The following is a 17274-nucleotide window of genomic DNA, read 5'->3' as shown; positions in this document are numbered from 1 at the left end:
ACAGACTGTTGGGGCAAGTGCTGTTAAGGGAGCACCTGTGATAGCACGTCACACGATGGCCGGTTGGTGGCCAACATGAGGGCTCGGCTGTCTCTTTCCCTAATGCGCACTCGGTACTAATTTAAAGCTGAGTCGACCTAGGGGTGGGCCCAGGGCCAATTCAAATGAATGAACGAGCACGCATGGCCCTACGTACGGACGTGTACACGCACATGCGGGCAATGCACCGTGAACAAAACAGCGATGCTGCCTGGTGGCTACTCAACAACACAATAACAAATACAAACACCTCCGCTTTGAAACCTAAAATCGCAGGAAAGGGAGTTGTTTGCGTTCGTGATGAAGCAGGAAAACGAGCGACGCCGGATCCATGATCAGTCCAAAGCCTGAGCCCAATTCACTGCTGTTGATTCTATGGCAGGAGCTAATAGGGGGGGAAGTGAAAGCAGGCCTTCGATGTTGTCACAACGGATGGTAGAAAAACAAGAAATCCTTCAGAGTAGCGCAGCTTGGGATAATAGAACAGTTGTGATTTTTAAGGTAAATATATTTAATCGGATTGTATTTGAGCGTGAAAAACTTTACTTCGGTATGTGATTCTTGTTATTGCTGCGTGTTTACTGAGGAGAAAAGAACAAAGATGATGGTGATAGTGGATGATTAAAGGGCTGATTGCAATGATGATGATGACGATCATTACAATCATGATGAACATGCTCGCTTGAAGGGCTGACTATAGTTCTGGTGCTACTCATAAATGATCACGTTGATAATGATGATGACGATCACAATTCCGCTGACGACGACGACGACGACGACGCTAATCACGGCGTCGGCGGTGCGCTCTGCCCGCTCGCGTGTTGGCGAGGGCTCTCACATCTCGGTGAGGTCGCGGGGGATGCCCTTGGGCAGGGCGTTGAGGTCGTGGTTGCTGCACCGCACCACCGTGTCCAGGCAGGTGCACTCCGCGGGGCAGCGCGCCGCCGGGAGACAGCTGTTCTCCTCGTTGCCTGCACCACGGTCCACAAACGGGGGGTTTTAAACTCCAAACGATGTTTTTATTTCACCAGCTAAGGCCCACCGAGCTATATAGCTCACACGGACACACGCATACGTATGCACAGAAAGATGAATGGATGGACAAACGGACAGGTGGATTTACGTATAGCTAGCTGCGGAGAGAAACAGCAACTCGAACCCGCAGACAGACAGACCGATGCACACGTAGATAGAAGACAATTAGAAGAGACTTTGACGGACACACAGACAGGTAAAGAGAGAAACAGAAACACAGATCAACCAGGCAGGTAAAACGACAAACAAACAGATGGACCAATGACAAATGAAGACACGCAACTGAGAGGTCCAACGGACTAAACGAAAACTGTCTTTATTTTACCAGCTTAGGCCCACTGAGCTATGTAACTGTTTTTCAGAAGCGACCGGCCAGCACAAATGCTAGCTCAACGCAGTGGCTTATCATCACGTGGCAATTTATAGCAGCCAAACAACTCTAAACGCACGTCGATACGAAATGCGGAGGAGAAAAACCGGAGTTCCCGGAGAAAAAAAATCTGCGTTCGAGTTCACGTGTCCGTCTTCGTGTCTCTCAGCCTAATTCCACGCGCACGCGTCTTTGTCAACGCTCCTTGATTGTACTGGTTAGTGTGTCTGCCTGATATTCGTCTGTTCTGTTTTAAGCAGCATTGTCATCGATTGTCTCCGGTGTAATGTGAGAACTGACTAAGCAGAGTTATATACAGAGAGAGACGAGTCTTACATTGTTACAGTTTATTTAACGGAGTTCACATATTTGTTCCACGAATAAATATATCAGGCGCCGCCGCCATCGCTGCAGTGGTGAGCGCACTGCTCAGAATCGGAATGCTGCGAGTTCAAATCTCGGTCACGGGGTCATGCCAGCCAATCATCTCGCTGCGGTTGATAAAACTGGGTACAACTTTGTTGGAAACCCGCAGTAAATGTCCTCCCTCATTATGCAGTCTCACGTCTCCACCAAGGCAATGTGGAATTTCCCGCCACCAGTCCCTCAAAAGTATAAATAGAAAATTCCCACCGTCCCACGCTCAATTCCCGTGGGGGACCCACTTCGGCTTGCGTCGCCGACGCGTCTTTTCGAAAACAAAAGGAGAAAAGGTTATCGCCAACCTGTTGAGTAATTCATCATCGAGGAGCTGCCTTGAGAGTGCAGTGAACCGGGCGACCCTCGAGGTCTCACTTAGGGCCCACGGCTGAGTGGGGGACTGCAACTTGCACATCCTCCCCCCCACCCCCGCCACCCCAGCAGCCTCACGACAATCAGCAGCCGATCGCAATCGGCGCTCGTCACGCGACTGTCCCTGGAGATCCGGTCAGAACCTTTAGACCCCCCGTCGCGGCGACGTCTCAGCAAGAAAAGAGCCCCCCCGCCCCCCCGCTCCCCCCCGACCCCACCCCCCGACTACCGAGGAAAAGAAGCAACAGCCACACGAGAGGTGTGCACTGCTCATAAACCCTTTCAAGCAAAAGAAAACAGACACGAGCAGATGCTATCGTTGGCGTGGACAGCAGCGGGCTCGTGTGTGTGTGTGTCAGGGCTTATTACGCATTCCTCCACAGCTGGATGCTCTGCTGAATATCAAGGGCCTGGCTTAAAACGACTTTGTTTTCTTACACAATAGGCCAAGGAGAAAATAATAAATGCTGCGTGTTATTCCACTTCTTATCTGTCTCTGCGCGCTGCCATTAACTCTCTCTTCGTCTCCATCTCGTCCTCTCTCGCTGTTTTTACGGCAGCCACAAGGCTACTTATTTGCCGTGCCTGGGAAATATTACGTCCATCAGTCTGTCCGTCCGCTGAGGGAGGCATCGCGTGCACTCCACAAAGCCCTTTCGGGCGATTGCAACGAAAGGCTTTAGCACGGAGCTTGCCGATGCCATTTCCCCCGATCTAGATGCCGCACATTACGAGCAAGATAGTCCATTCGTTTTTTTTACCATTTCCTAAACTCCAGCCTTCGCGACGCACCGTGGTTACCAATGCTTGCACGACGCGCACGGTCCGCCTGCACGTGTGCTCGTGCGCACGCGATCCCCGTGCGGCAGCTTCGCGTGACAAAACGGAGAAGCTCCGTTGACGGGCTGGCTTGCCAGCTTGTTAGCTTTTTTTCCCTCCCCACCCCGTCCACCCCCATCCGCCTCCCCACAAATCCTGCTGCGTGGCTGGGTTCTTTAACTCGGCAGGAGACAAACACGGCTTGCATTAGCCAGGATCCGCCGCTCTTCTGCGCGTCGCCGCTGACCCCGGTGGAAGAGGTCTGCAGACTTCACCCGGCCCCGTGGGACTGTCTGCGCCCGCGATGCTGCTCACCCCCCCCCCCCCCACCACCGCCATCCCAGCGATTGGGATGGATTACGAGCCCGATGTTTGTCTTGTGAACGCGGCAGCAGAAGGAACTTTCTGCTGCTACTGTGGAAACGTGGTCTGGCATCACTTCGCCCCAACCCGCCGGCCCACAGCCACTGGCCCCCAGCCCCCCTCACCGCCCCTCCCCGCCGCCCCACCTCCGATTCCGCAAGAGAACCTTCGATCCGGCTTCGTGGAGGATTGAGCGACGAATGATACGCGAAGGAGCGCAGACGAAGAGACCGCACCCAGGGAGGGTGATGGAGGGATGTTTAGATGGAGAGGCAGACGCCAGGCAGACAGACAAACAGACAGGCAGGGGAGACTGATACGGATAAACGTTTGTGCACACAGATAGATGGCACAGAGATTACATGAATATAAAGACAATTGAAAGGGAACGGAGAGAAAGAAACAAATACACTCACATCGACAGGCAGAAGGACGGATGGACACAGGGAGCATTATAGAGAGATGTATAAAGCTGATAGACAGATGGACAGGACAGAACGGCAGGCAAAGGGAGAAACTGAGAATGAGAAAAACTACACAAAAAACAAAGGCAAAGACCCCCCGTATAGCCTTTAATACACTGTTGGGGCAAGTGCTGTTAGCAAGCACCTATGAAGGCCGGCCCGGCCACCTTTGTCTCTCTAGTGGCAACGTTTAAACACCGCACCAGGTACTCATTTTGAGACTATGGTGATCCAGGGGAAGCTCAAGACCGGTTCAGAAAATCGTCACTGGTGTTGGCCGTGAGCGGGAATCGAACTCCGGTCGCCGGGTTCGTAGCGCAGCGCGCTAACCGCTGCACCACCACTCCCCATACACTGACACAGACACACATACATATATACAGGCAGAAAGATGATGAATGGACGGACAAATTGACAGGGATAGACATATTGCTTGCTGCATTGAGAAACAACAATCAAGCTCACAGATGGACAGACTGATCCATACTAAGATGGAAGACAATTAGAAGAGACGTTGATAGACACACGGAGAGAAACAGAAACACAGACAACCAGGCACGTGAAACAGACCAACAGATAGACAAAAAAGACAAACAAAAGCTCTTTTTCAGAAGCGACCCGTCCACAAATGATAGTTCAACAAAGTGGCTTATCATGTCCAAATTTATAGCAGTGGCCAAATACTGGAAACGCACGTGGATTCTAAATGTGGAGGGAAAAAACGGAATACCCGTAGAATAATCCACCCGACCACGGAGAGAGATAGACTCCTAATATACAACATGCGTCAAGGTCGGGATCGTACCCACGACCTCCCGTATACCAGACGAGGTAGTTTTTGTTGTTGTTGTAACAAAACGTGCGCCCGGTACAGCACGCCGCACGGCTCGCATAACCGGGTGTCACAATTCTCACGGAGACCAGGTCCCGATACACCCAAACCCAGATAGAGGGGGGAGGGTCAAAGGTGGGGAGAGGGAGCCGGCCCCCCACTGCCCCATCCAAGCGTGAGGAGGACACCGCGTCGGGTGAGAAGATGGAAGTGTACACGGGGAGGGGGACCAGGCGAGGTAGTTAACATCTCCTCGCCGCCGTGCTGGCGGTCGGCACCGCAACCGCGCTCTCTCGTTAGCGTCGCACACCGTGGTGGCTGCCCGGTGCCCGTCACGCGGCCTCTCTCGTTAGCGTCGCGCGCCGTGGTGGCTGCCCGGTGCCCGTCACGCGGCCTCTCTCGTTAGCGTCGCGCGCCGTGGTGGCTGCCCGGTGCCCGTCATGCTGCCTCTCTCGTTAGCGTCGCGCGCCGTGGTGGCTGCCCGGTGCCCGTCACGCGGCCTCTCTCGTTAGCGTCGCGCGCCGTGGTGGCTGCCCGGTGCCCGTCACGCGGCCTCTCTCGTTACCGTCCCACGCCGTGGTGGCTGCCTGGTGCCCGTCACGCGGCCTCTCTCGTTACCGTCGCGCGCCGTCGTGGCTGCCCGGTGCCCGTCACGCGGCCTCTCTCGTTACCGTCGCACGAGAAGTCCTGGGCGGCGACGTCGAGCACGGGGATCTCCTTGAGGAAGTACGGCTTCTGGCAGCGCGGGTTCCCCGTCACGATGCGCCGCCGCCGCAGCCACTCGCCCAGCCACGCCAGGTGGCAGTTGCAGTTGAAGGGGTTGGCAAGGAGGTTGCTGCACACGCGCACACGCACACACGCACACACGCACACACGCACACGCACACACACGCACACGCGCACACATACACGCACACACACACACACACGCGTAGCCGCCACAGCGGAGGGGTGGGTTACGGTGAGCCCAATCACATCACCGCTTGTGGTGGTCGCTTGCGTGTCGTTCCCGTGAACGGCAGCGGGGGCTTTCTATCAGCGTTTACCGTTGCTCGTGAAGAGAAAAACAACAAAAATAACAACAAAAATAACGTTTTATTTCTATCCGTCAGGCGACCTGGGTGGGGGAGGGGGGGTTGGGCAGTGGGGGCCATTCCAGACAAAAGTTTTCCAACAGCGTAAACACCTCTGTGTGCAGCACAGTGCAAACGTTCTGGGTAAAGGCGCAGACCTGAACATTTCGTGCTCATGCCACTGTTGGCGGAAGGGCCTCCGCTCGAGGGATCTCTGTAGAGATCATTCCCGAAGGTACCTTGGTCTCCTCTAGCATGCTGGGAGAGGTGGGTGTACCCACACTCACTCACTGCGGTGTCACCCTGCGGTGTCACCCATTCATTGTCCTGGTCGGACTTGAGGAGTGGACGGGATGAAATAAACCTGCACACTGCCGTTTCAACTGCCGTGCTGTGAGAACAACGCCGCGTGCTAACCGTACACATGACGAGAGCACCCCAGGTGTCTCCGCATAATTACATTTCAATCTCTGACCGTACCCTACCTATCTTCCAGGCTTACGATGTGCATTCATCAATTCGCGCCATTGCCTGGAAACTTTGGACATCACGATGGAGGTCCATATGCCTCCCACACACACATATATATGTGTGTGAAGGGCATATTTATTTTGAAATACATTGTATATTAAGACTTGGAACAAAAATGTAAGCTTCATACATGCTGTGTAACTTGCGGAGAACGTCGTGTTTACAAAACGTGTCTTTGTGAGCGTAAATACTTTCTTTGTCACGCGCGTAAGTCTGCCTGCTCCAGTCGAATCGTCACGCAAAAACGGTAGCTCGTAGACTTTCCTCTGGCTCTGACCTCTGCCCTGAAATAACAAACAACCCTTAACCTCGCCCGGCGTGCCGCCCTCCATTCCCTCTGTCTGTTGTCTCTGCAATCAGAGACAACGAACCACGGCGAACCGCTCGTTATTCATCGCGTGCTCATTATTAATCGCGTGCTCCGCGAAGCAGCGACGCTTCAAACGCAGCCAGCAACCACAGCCCCTGCAAGGACTGAAATCATTCGAATTTAAACCAAAACTCCCCACCCCCCCTGCCCCCTGTTCATCCGTAAGGGCTGTAAAAGCTCGCTATGTAAGGCGGGCGACGCTCAGCCAAGCATTTCGACTAAAGCAAGAAATGTCGCCATATTGGGGTCGCTATTCAAACTCGAGAATCAATGAAAATGATTGTTGTAATTATTAGAATGCTCTACTGTGGTGAATTTAACGCCCCTCGCGGCCGCAGCAGGGGTCGTGTGAAGTCGTAGCGTGCGATACAATCGACATCCCGACGGATTTAAAACAAACGGCTCTCGCACTCTCGCAGGTCGACGCGTGCATCGCGAGCGTGAAAATCGATTTCGGTTGATCGAACGATCGACCAGTGAATGCAATCTACGGGAAGTCAGTTCTAAAGCTGCGCATTCCTTGAATTGTCCGTAACAGGGAAGGGCGTCCCAGGCGTTGCTCTCCTGCCCGTGCCAAGTTCCCTTCGCGACTCGGAGAACAGCACCACCACCGCTTAGGATGCGCCGGTTTTGTGATGAAAATGCTGCCCCCCCCCCCCTCTGCACCGCAACATTTCATCCCCCCACCCCCGAGCGTGACATTCGTTGGTGCTGCTCACAGCGTGGACAGGGAGTGAAGCGTTCCGAAGGCCCCCAGGGAGATGGTCGTGATCTGGTTGTCGTAGAGCGAGAGGAGGCGCACGGAGCCCAGGCCCGTGAACGACTCGTTGTTGATGCAGGTCAACTTGTTGGTGCGCAGCATCCTACACACAACACGAGGGGGGGGCGGGGCGGGGCGGAGACGGTGGAGAGATGAGTTAGGAGATGATGAGTCTGGTGACACAGAGACGCTCGACAGAGAGAGAGACACGGACGGTGGCGGGGTTCCGCAAATTATCTGGAGATTGTAAGTCGTGCGCACGCATCCACACGATGGCTTTTCTGCGAGTGCCGAATTACATCGGGGTGCGCTCTCATCCGTTTGTAATTCGACAATGAGGGCTCGGACGGCGATGATTTAGCATGCGGCGCGTCAAAGCGGACCTTTCAGAGGCGTTTAAAATTACATGTTGCGTTTCATTTAAGCGATCACTTAGAAACCTTCATAAATGTTTAAACACAATAATTCTTGCCTTTAATTTGCATTATCATATTATCTCATAATACGCGCACGCTCATCACGCACTTCATCGTGTAATCATCCTGTCGCATTAATTATCTGGGAGCCAGCTGTCAGGGTAAGGGGGGAAGGGGAGGGGACTGAAGGGGGAGGGAGGGAGGCCTTGGTGAGGGAATCCACGTTTACCGCTGCACGCAGCCGCAGTAAACGCGACGCCGTGAAGCGCGCCGTGACACAGCGCGGTGTGCTGTGCTGTGTAGAGCGGATCGGGCTCGCGTGGGGAGGCATTTGTTGCCGTTGCTATTGCCTGGTGCGGCCTGGGCTACCGTAGCTTGTGGCAGAGTTTGGCTGGGCATGGCATCGAGCAGGTGTGTGTCGCGTGGTATCTAGAAGCGTGGCATAGCATGGCGCATAGTGTCGTGAGACAAAGTTGTACCATAGCGGTTGCGGTCATACGGTCACATGGCATGACATTGGCCTGGCATAACGTGATGTACCCCGGTGCAGCATCGGCTGATCTGGCGCAGTGTAATGTGGCAGGGCGTGGCATGGCAACGGTATCGCTTGGCCGGACACGGAGGCCACGGTGGGGGGGCGGGGTGGCGGGGGGGGGCTGGCACGGCGACAGCGGCCGCGTAACTTACAGCGTCTTGAGGTGCTGCAGGCCACGGAACATAGCCCCGTTCACGTTCTCGAGGCGGTTGGCGCTCAGCTGCAGCTCGTTGACGCCCGCGGCGCCCTCGAAGGCGCCCGCCTCGATGTCGGCGATCTTGTTATTGCTCAGGTTTCTGGCGAAAAACGAGAAAGTGGGGACGATGTCGATGAGATCGCGGGGGTGGGTGAGGGGGGGGGAGCCGCTTGGTCGGGTTCGCCAAGTTACCGTGCGGGGGCCCGGCTGTCGCCGTGAGCCGGGCGTCGCGATCGGTCATCGAGCGAGGGCAGGAAGAGGAGACCGCAAGTGGGTGGACGCCTGGGTTTTCTTTCAAGACATACGTGAGGTTGTTCGTGGACATTTGGTGGATGATGATGATGGAGCTTAATAATGCTGGTGATATGATGGGAGTATTGATGATGATGATGATTATACAATTTGCCATCAGACAGCCAATAGACTACAGCAGCTGTGTAATGAAGACAATGTGGATAATGAGGTTGGTCACGATGAATGGTATGAGCACGTCGCTAGGCATGGTCGTGTTAACACCACGATTGCTCCTGTAAAGAGTTCAACACGTTAATTTATCGGTATTCATGAATTCACCCAACGGTAATCTGACGAATTGTCTCCATACAGGAGTCACGGTTCATTAGCATTGCTCCCCACCCCCCGTCTCGATTACTCAAGTTGCACACGCTCCGCAAGCCTCCATGTGACATTACCCCATCAGTCACACGTAATTTGGAGAAATCATCCGATAACCAATCCGCACGACCCCTCGATTCCAGGCATCGTGAGATCGTGAGGACAATAAATATGCGCGTACGTACGTACGTCTTTCGCACCGTGCGTTGCCAACCGTGCTTATCGGAGTGGGCTAACGGCGAATCGGGGGCGCCGCGCGGGCAATCGTCGTCCGTGACAGGGGCGCGACACGTTTGGTCGAGGCGAGGTCGTGCACGCGTGCGCTCTCTCTCACATGCGCTGCAGATGCGGCAGCTTCTTGAAGATTCCCGTCGCCTCCAGCACGCTGAGCTCGTTGTTGTTCAGCCGGCTGTGGAAACAGAGCGCAGGACTCGGCACATCGATAACAAGAAAGCATCTTGCGGTTGTATATTGGCGTAGCTTTCTTTCCTTTTTTGTTTATCGCACGTGCTGAGCACATGGCCCATCGTCTCATTGCCCAAATTATCCAGCAACAGAAAGGGGGACTAATATTAGCCTAGCAGGTAAGAGTACTGTAGGTTAAGAGTACAGCAGGTAAGAGTACAGCAGCTAAGAGTAGAGCAGGTGAAGAATACAACAGGTAAGAGTAGTAAGAGCACAGCTGATAAAAATACAGCAGGTAAAGAGTAGAGCAGGTAAGAGCAGTAAGAGTAGAGCAGGTAAAGAATACAGTGAGCAAGTTACTCGACCTGAGCGCGATTAAAGGAACTGAGAAAAGAGACAAAAAACAAATGAATAAAGGGCGTGGACATTGCTGTATCACAATCCAATTGCTGTTACCGTGAACGCAACACGACTAAATACATTGCTCGGGCTGTCCAGGTACGTTGTATGTATGTGTGGTGAACTTCTTCTGCACCCTACGTAGCCAACCGTGCTCATTGGAGGTGCGGGGCGAAGGGCAACGAAAAAAGGCACAAAATAAAAGTGGGCTCGCTGAGGACGCCTCGCCAGAAGGGACGAAGGCCGGTGGTCGAGACTAACGATAGAGTGGCAGCTAAAGGAGGGAACGCACCCAAGAGGACGTCGACTGATGAGGTGGAAGGATGAGACGGTGCTAAACGGATCGTCGCGTTTCAGGTCCGCGTATGACGGCAACGTCTTGGGGAAGGCCTTCATCTAGCGGTGGATTGATCGTGGCTGACGATGATATATCACGATCAAATACATGAATGAAATAACAAGAAGTCAAAATAAATAACCCACCAAGATGCCAATTAAAGTAATGAGAATGTGTTAAGCAGTGCCGAGGAATGCGTTTAGAATTGTCATGGCCAACGATAACAGAAGGACTTAAAATCTAAAACGTTCCAAAAATCCAATTTGGATTATTGACCAGGGCACGTAATTAATATTGATTCTCCACGCATTGCAGGTGCGTATGTACATATCTTGAACTTCTTTCACACCGTACGTAGTCGACCGTGCACATTGGAGGTGCGAACCGCGGTCAGGTCAATGGACCGCGGTCGGGGGAAACGCAAATACTGCTGCAAATGCAGAGAGTGTGCATCCAGGTGTTCCCTAAAAGCCGTGCAGGCCAAAATGCGCACATGCGATAAATTAGCAAGCCAAACAGTTCCGTCAACGCTCGCTTCGATTCAACTGCGGAACGTGAATAACCGCTCGGATTGATGCCGCGCAAAGCCCCTCGAACGACTTAACATCTTGGATTAGCGAACACGCGCAGGTAAATTACATCACTCAATCCGTTACGAAAGGCAAATGGGCTTGGGCAGGGCCGAGGGTCAAGAAAAAGTGGCAGCCAAAGGAACGGAGCGCGTCCTGGAGAAGGGGCGACGGCTCGCCGAGGAGATGGAGCTATGAAATCGGCGTAGTTGTAGGGTGGGTCATCACATGACAGGATCGTGAGAGATGGCGATGGCTTGGGCAGGACTTCACCGAGCAGCGGAGTAACCATGGCCGACGATGACGGTGATGATACAGTCTTCATTTAAAGCTTTTGTGACTGCAGGAATCCATACAACAGCGGATCCGTTTCTCACCTGAAGACGGATGCTTGCGTTGCGACCGAAACATCGTGTTTTCTTTTATAATTTTTTCGATTTACGTGACTTTACCGAAATAACCAGAGAGTATGGTGATGATACAGTCACATTGAATTGTGCTGCATAAGAAACGTGTAAGAATATGATGTGTCTCTTCTACACGTGACAAGCTTTCTCTCTCAATCGGTTTCCCACGATTAACTTGATCCGTTGCTCGGTCAATCTGATTTGAAACGTCACTGCACCTCGCCTAGTCTTACCGTTTCTTTGTATTACTCATTTGCGTAAATATATTTCACTGTTAAAATACTTGAACAGGTGTCACATCCTAGAGTTAATTTAAAGCACTGGACACAGTTTGGAGTTTTGCTTTGCAATTTAGTGGAACTCTTTCTTTGCCGTATACCCGCTCTCTAAAATCCAGATCTCCCTTCCAAAGTAAAATGCCTGTTGCCTCAACGGTGCTCTCACCTGGTTACAAATAAACATTCCTATCGGTCAGCGCGTTCATTCATTTTCCCGTCGCGTCTGACGGCTCGCGATGTCGTTCCGCCGCGTTGTGAACGAAAGGTTCCCCACGCGGTCCGGGCGCGAGGCTTGTCAGGCCCAGCATCGCCAGACCGACGCTAGCCAATGGCCCGGGCCGACTCGCGTGACGAATCACCGGCCTTTAAAAGGCAGCTCCGTCAAAACCGCGCAAACGTCGCCGAGTGGGTAAAGTGCGTGAAATTGAGAGAGTTCGGAGCAGTTTTGCTTTCCCGCGACGAGGGGAGGGGGGGGGGAGGGTGCGCGTCGGCGGTCGCCCTGGGATTGGACGCCGCTGCCTCTCTGCGTCGTACCCTGACCCGTCTGGGGTTGCGTCTCCATCAGCTGACCTGCATGGTTGCACTGGGTAAATAGCGCTCTGTTTTTCCACCGATTCTCAAATCCCAAGGATGTGAATCTCAACTCCCCATGACCTGGGACTCGTATCTCGTGTGTGGGGTGGGGGGCGTGTCCTGTAACCGGAGAGAGAAAATAAAATAATAATTTCCCCCGTGTTTGTGTTTTTGCTCTTTCTGTAAATGGCTGCCCGCGCAATTTGCAGCGAGGAATTTTGGGAAATCGTCGCACAACAGGGACCCGGGCGCGACGTGCTCAGGGAAAAACCACCGACGACGATGTTGTCACGTCGCGCCGATGCGTCGTGGGCCACGGTCGCCGCTCAAACTCCAAGGGCACCAAAGAAAAGTGGGGGGGGGGGGGGGGGAGCAGAGGGGGGGTGAGGGGGGGGCACTCGCGCTGCCCTCTCTGGCACACGGGTGGGTCGCCCGCTCTATCACCCGCATGGCGTCATGCACAAACTATCGTGCAAACAGCCGGGGGGAGTGGGGGGCGGGGAGGGGGGGGCAGGCGAGGGAATTCTGGGTCACGCTCAGCTCACTGGCGAGCCCCGAGCAAGCTCCGCGTTGACGCGCGTGCGTGTGCGGCGCGTTGAAGGATGTTGCGTTTTTCTTGGCAGTTGCGAAAGAAGCAAAAAAAATATTACGGGCTTCGTAATGTGTGCCAGAATACACCGTTATAATGTACGTGTAGCTTTATATAAATATGTATTTATATACATATATATGCACACACACTTCTGAATGTGCTTTGATGTGTTGTGGAGTACACGCGTGGTGAAGCGTACCTTGTTTTGTACACACGGAGGGCCTGATTTGTTGACTTGGCGAATGTTTCATTTTGTTCGCGTTTTTGGCAAAAATGAGCCGATGGCCGATGGCTCTTTCACCAGTGGTGGGACATATTGCCGAGCGGAAGAGCTTTGCCCATTTTGCTCAGGATTTGAACCCATCTGGGTACATCATCTTTAAGTCCAACATTTGTCAGGAGCTCACTGACGATGGGGACTGAGTCCAGATCTTTCAAGGATCTGTGAGCTCCTCGCACAATCCAGTCTGGTTTGAAATTCAGGAAGGATCGTAATCTGGCCAGCCTGAGTGTTTAAAAATAGCGCCGATGTTCCTCTCAAAGGGGTCCATGTTTTGCAAGCAGAGAAAAGAGGGAGCATAGCTGTGGCCAAGAAGAACTGGAGCTTTATATATATATTCACACAAGATACTCTGTATGGCCCACATACGACTTGTGGAGCACCGAGAAAACCCGGTGTGCCCAGCGCCACGCCTTAGCTCTCCCAGTGCTGATGTTTACATGCCATACCAGGTATTCATTCAAGGCAGAGTTGACAACGAATATATACACACACACACACAAAGCCCTCTCCTTATAGCCGTAGAGCGGGTGAGAGGAAATTCCATGAGGGAAGATGGACTGAGGAATGAATAACTCTGAAGGATTCCACGATCAACAATTGAACTCCACAATCTTCTGAATGTGCCAGTCTCACGGCTCCCAAAGCTGGCTTATACAACAGAGACAAATAACCCCCAAATAGCCTAAACAGAGTGTTGGGGTAAGTGCTGTTAGCGAGCACCTCTGAAGGTGATGTTTACACAACGCACCAGGTACTCATTTGAGACTGAGTCAACCTAGAGGAGGCCCAGGACCAGTTCAGATATTCATCACTGGTGTTGGCTGTGAGCAGGATTCGAACTCGGGTCGCCGGGCTGGTATCGCAGCGGGCTAACCCCTACACTACCACTCCCCACGGTGTTTTCCAAAATTATCCAACACACACACACACATTGTGTGGTATCATCATCATCATCATCGCCCAATTACACTCAAGGCTCCGTCGGTTTTGCGACGAGTGGTGCGGCACGTGTCTGGCGCAGCGTTGTGTCCGGCGGGGTGGGGGGAGGGGGAAGGGGGGGAGGGGGGACGAAGGGGGGGCACGTACAGCTCGGTGGCGTACTGCGGGATGTGCGCGGGGATGCGCGCCAGCTTCTGGTTGGAGCAGTCGACCACGGTGCCGTCGCAGCGGCACTTGTCTGGGCACATCATGTCCATGAAGCACTCCCCGCCGGGCTTGCCCCTGTGGTCCTCCGTGCCTGCGCACGTGTGCACGCACGCGCACGCACACACACACACAAAAGACAAAGATCCCACGCATAGCCTAAACAGGGCCGTTGGGGCAAGTGCTGTTTGCAAGCAGCACCTATGATGGGGGTGGGGGGCCAGCACGACGCACCAGGTACTCATTTGAGGCCCATAAATGGTTGGGATAAATGTTGCAGGTATTTCCGTGAGCGGGAATTGAACTCGGCTCGCCGGGTTTGTAGCACAGCGAGATAACTGCGAGATAACCGCATGTATACAGACATATACGTACACACACATATACCCATAATTCGGGGTGTACACACATGCACAGATGCACACATGCACACTCAGGGCACAACTTTTTGTCGCGTGTCAACCTGAAAATATTTGGCCGAGAGATGCATGAAATTAATAACTAAACCTAATTTAATTCACTTTTTGTGCAGTCATCAGTAACCGGGCTGAGACCTCTGGCTCTGTGCATGAGAACTTGATTAAAACACGGACGGCTGCTTGGAATTGAACCCAGGATCTCAGCAGTGCCAGCTCAGTCGTCCGATCTTGTATTATTATCCTCCCCCCCGAGCTATCTGAACACGTCTAGAGCTATCGATCGTCAGTGAATGTCAACAGTAAATCCTTGAGCAACCTTTATAACCTCTTCACACGACACCTCGACAACAACGAACTCTTATTTAATCAGGACAGCCAGCGCCTCAAGGCAAGGGGCCTCAAATCCAAGCTGTGAAACGAGTTGTCAGCGCATGAGGCTGGGTCAAAAAACAAGTAGCCAATGGGCCACAGCAGAAGTTGGCACCACAGTCACACAAGTGAATTATCTGATAACCCAACTCAATGCCACAGGTAATCACATAATTCACGAATATTGGAAACCACTTAAGATACGCCACCTGGGTGGTGCCGGCAAGTGAAACATCTGGTGTGGCATCATGCGCTAAATATGAAAGTCCAAACGAACAGTCGCCATCAGCCAGCTGCCGGTGTTTTTCAAAACTCTTTTGCTGCACGACACCACGTGGCAAGCGATCCTCCCCCTCCTGGCGCTCCACAACAAGTGAGCCACGTCTAAGGCTCCTTGCTGGACACTTTTGGGCCAACCAGGGCTTCGGAGGAAGAGTGGGCACAGTGGCAGGCGGGGGTGCAGGAGCCGGAGAGGGAACACACGCGGGGGGGGGGGGGGGGGGGGACAGGGCGCGGGGGTGAGGCGGTGCGCTGTGCCGTGCAGTGGCACGTGCAGTGGCCGTGCCGGCGGTCGGTTTAGCGGAGCTCTCATGTGCGGCGTCCCGTGGTGCTTGACAGAACCATGGTGTTACCGTAGCTCCCCATCGCATGGTTAGATCAAGCACAACGGAAAACCGCGCGGGGATCCAGGAGGAGCAGGAGGAGCAGGAGAAGAGTCGCGGCACAGATTTGGTGGTGGCGGCGGCTGCGGTGGCCGGCGGTGGTTGTAGCCATGGGTGCGGGGCCCGTTTGTGGCGGTGGCGTGTTCAGCCGGAACGGGTTGAGGGCGCACGAGGAGAAGGGCGATCAGATGCAAGAGCGGCGGAGTTGAAGCTGGTACCGAGATGACCCGTTAACGGCGGTTAACTCGTTAACAGCAGGCGGCATCCAAACGCACATTGAACAGCACCGCATCTTCCTTATGTTCAAAAACGACTCCTTCCCAGGCCGCTGTACAGGACAATGTTTCGACAAGAGTGCTTTTAAACTCCAGCGCAAACCTCAGTTCCCAACTGGTATCTCCCTTCATTTTGTAAGCTTTTTTGTACGCTTACATTAGTACACGCTTATCTGTTAACTTTATGTCAAATAACCGCTGGCAGTTTAGGCAATGATACATAATATTGTGTGAGTGATTCACAAAAAGGGTGAAACCTCATTGTTCCAATGTTATTGTTGTTCAGATTTACAAAGGCTACCCTTTCTGTTCTCTCGAGCTGCCACCATCACAGGCTCCGTGAGCTCTCAACATATGCAACAAAAGTGCCATCATCTTGGCATACATGGAATGCTCAGACTTTCTCTTGTACTTTTGCTGTTTAAAACACATTTTTTCAAATGTTATTTTTGGGTTGCATATTCATTTCAGGCATTCTGTTCTACTTAATATTATGTATGATGTCAGTTTGAATTTAGTTACATCATGAACTACGAACATTTATTTTTATTTTACCAGGTAAGGCCCACTGAGCTCTACAGCTCTTTATAGAAGTTACCTGGTCACAAATGATATCCCAATGAAGTGGCTTATCATGTGGGCAATTTATAGCAGCCAAATACTCTAAACGCATGTTTCTAACTGTGGAGGGAAAAACCGGAGGACCCAGAGAGAAATCCACGCGACTCCAGGGAGAACATGCCATCTCCAAATATACAGCAGCAGGCATCGCCAGGGTCGGGATCGAAACGACGACCTCCTGTATACCAGGCGAGGTAGTTAACGTTTCGCTACCATGGCACCCAACATCATCATCATCATCAGGGCCGTCTCTCACGGCCCTGCAATGTAACACCTTCATGACGTTATACGTGTCCTGCATCGCACGTTTCCTTTGTCTCAGTGGAGCTGTCATCAATTGGCTTCGAGCTTGCCTGCCTCTTTTGCAACACAAACGCAGCGTGGATTTCAACGCAGCCCGTCGTGGGGCTGAGGCCACACAAAGACGGCAGTTGAGATTGGAGGCTAGGAGGGGAGAGCACTGCCTTCTTTCGGTTCTCTCGCGTGCTCTCCGAGTCCAATGCACGTGACAAATTGTGTTAAAAAAGAACAACAAAAAAACCCAGTCGACAATTATTTATATTTTTTTCTCTTCTTAGCGCACCGTAATGCTTTTTTTTCCCATCGAGTTATTGCCGGACAAAGTCAAAGGCCGTCTTTTTACTTTAAAATAAAAATCAGAACGGAAAGCGCAGAGGCACGAGCTGCAATGTGTTTCCAATTCCGACTCCACGGTCTAATTGCCGGTTGTGA

The 17274-nt window shown here is 52.8% G+C and overlaps 1 protein-coding gene across 3 annotated transcripts in view; it reads right to left on the bottom strand.

Moving 5' to 3' along the window:
* Positions 1-17274, bottom strand: part of LOC133345492 (slit homolog 2 protein-like) — a 236363-nt gene that overhangs the window by 42859 nt on the left and 176230 nt on the right. For all 3 annotated transcript variants that reach the window (XM_061556266.1, XM_061556264.1, XM_061556265.1), the window contains exons 15-20: positions 14140-14290; positions 9545-9619; positions 8552-8695; positions 7408-7551; positions 5386-5549; positions 878-1010 (exon numbers count right to left, since the gene is read on the bottom strand). In XM_061556266.1, coding sequence (XP_061412250.1) covers positions 878-1010; positions 5386-5549; positions 7408-7551; positions 8552-8695; positions 9545-9619; positions 14140-14290 — 811 coding nt within the window. The remainder of the gene's footprint in view (positions 1-877; positions 1011-5385; positions 5550-7407; positions 7552-8551; positions 8696-9544; positions 9620-14139; positions 14291-17274) is intronic.

This window comes from Lethenteron reissneri, chromosome 22 (assembly GCF_015708825.2).
Source record: "Lethenteron reissneri isolate LAM-NWPU_2019-01 chromosome 22, ASM1570882v1, whole genome shotgun sequence".
NCBI lineage: Eukaryota > Metazoa > Chordata > Hyperoartia > Petromyzontiformes > Petromyzontidae > Lethenteron > Lethenteron reissneri.
This window is presented reverse-complemented; position numbering and strand designations above follow the sequence as displayed.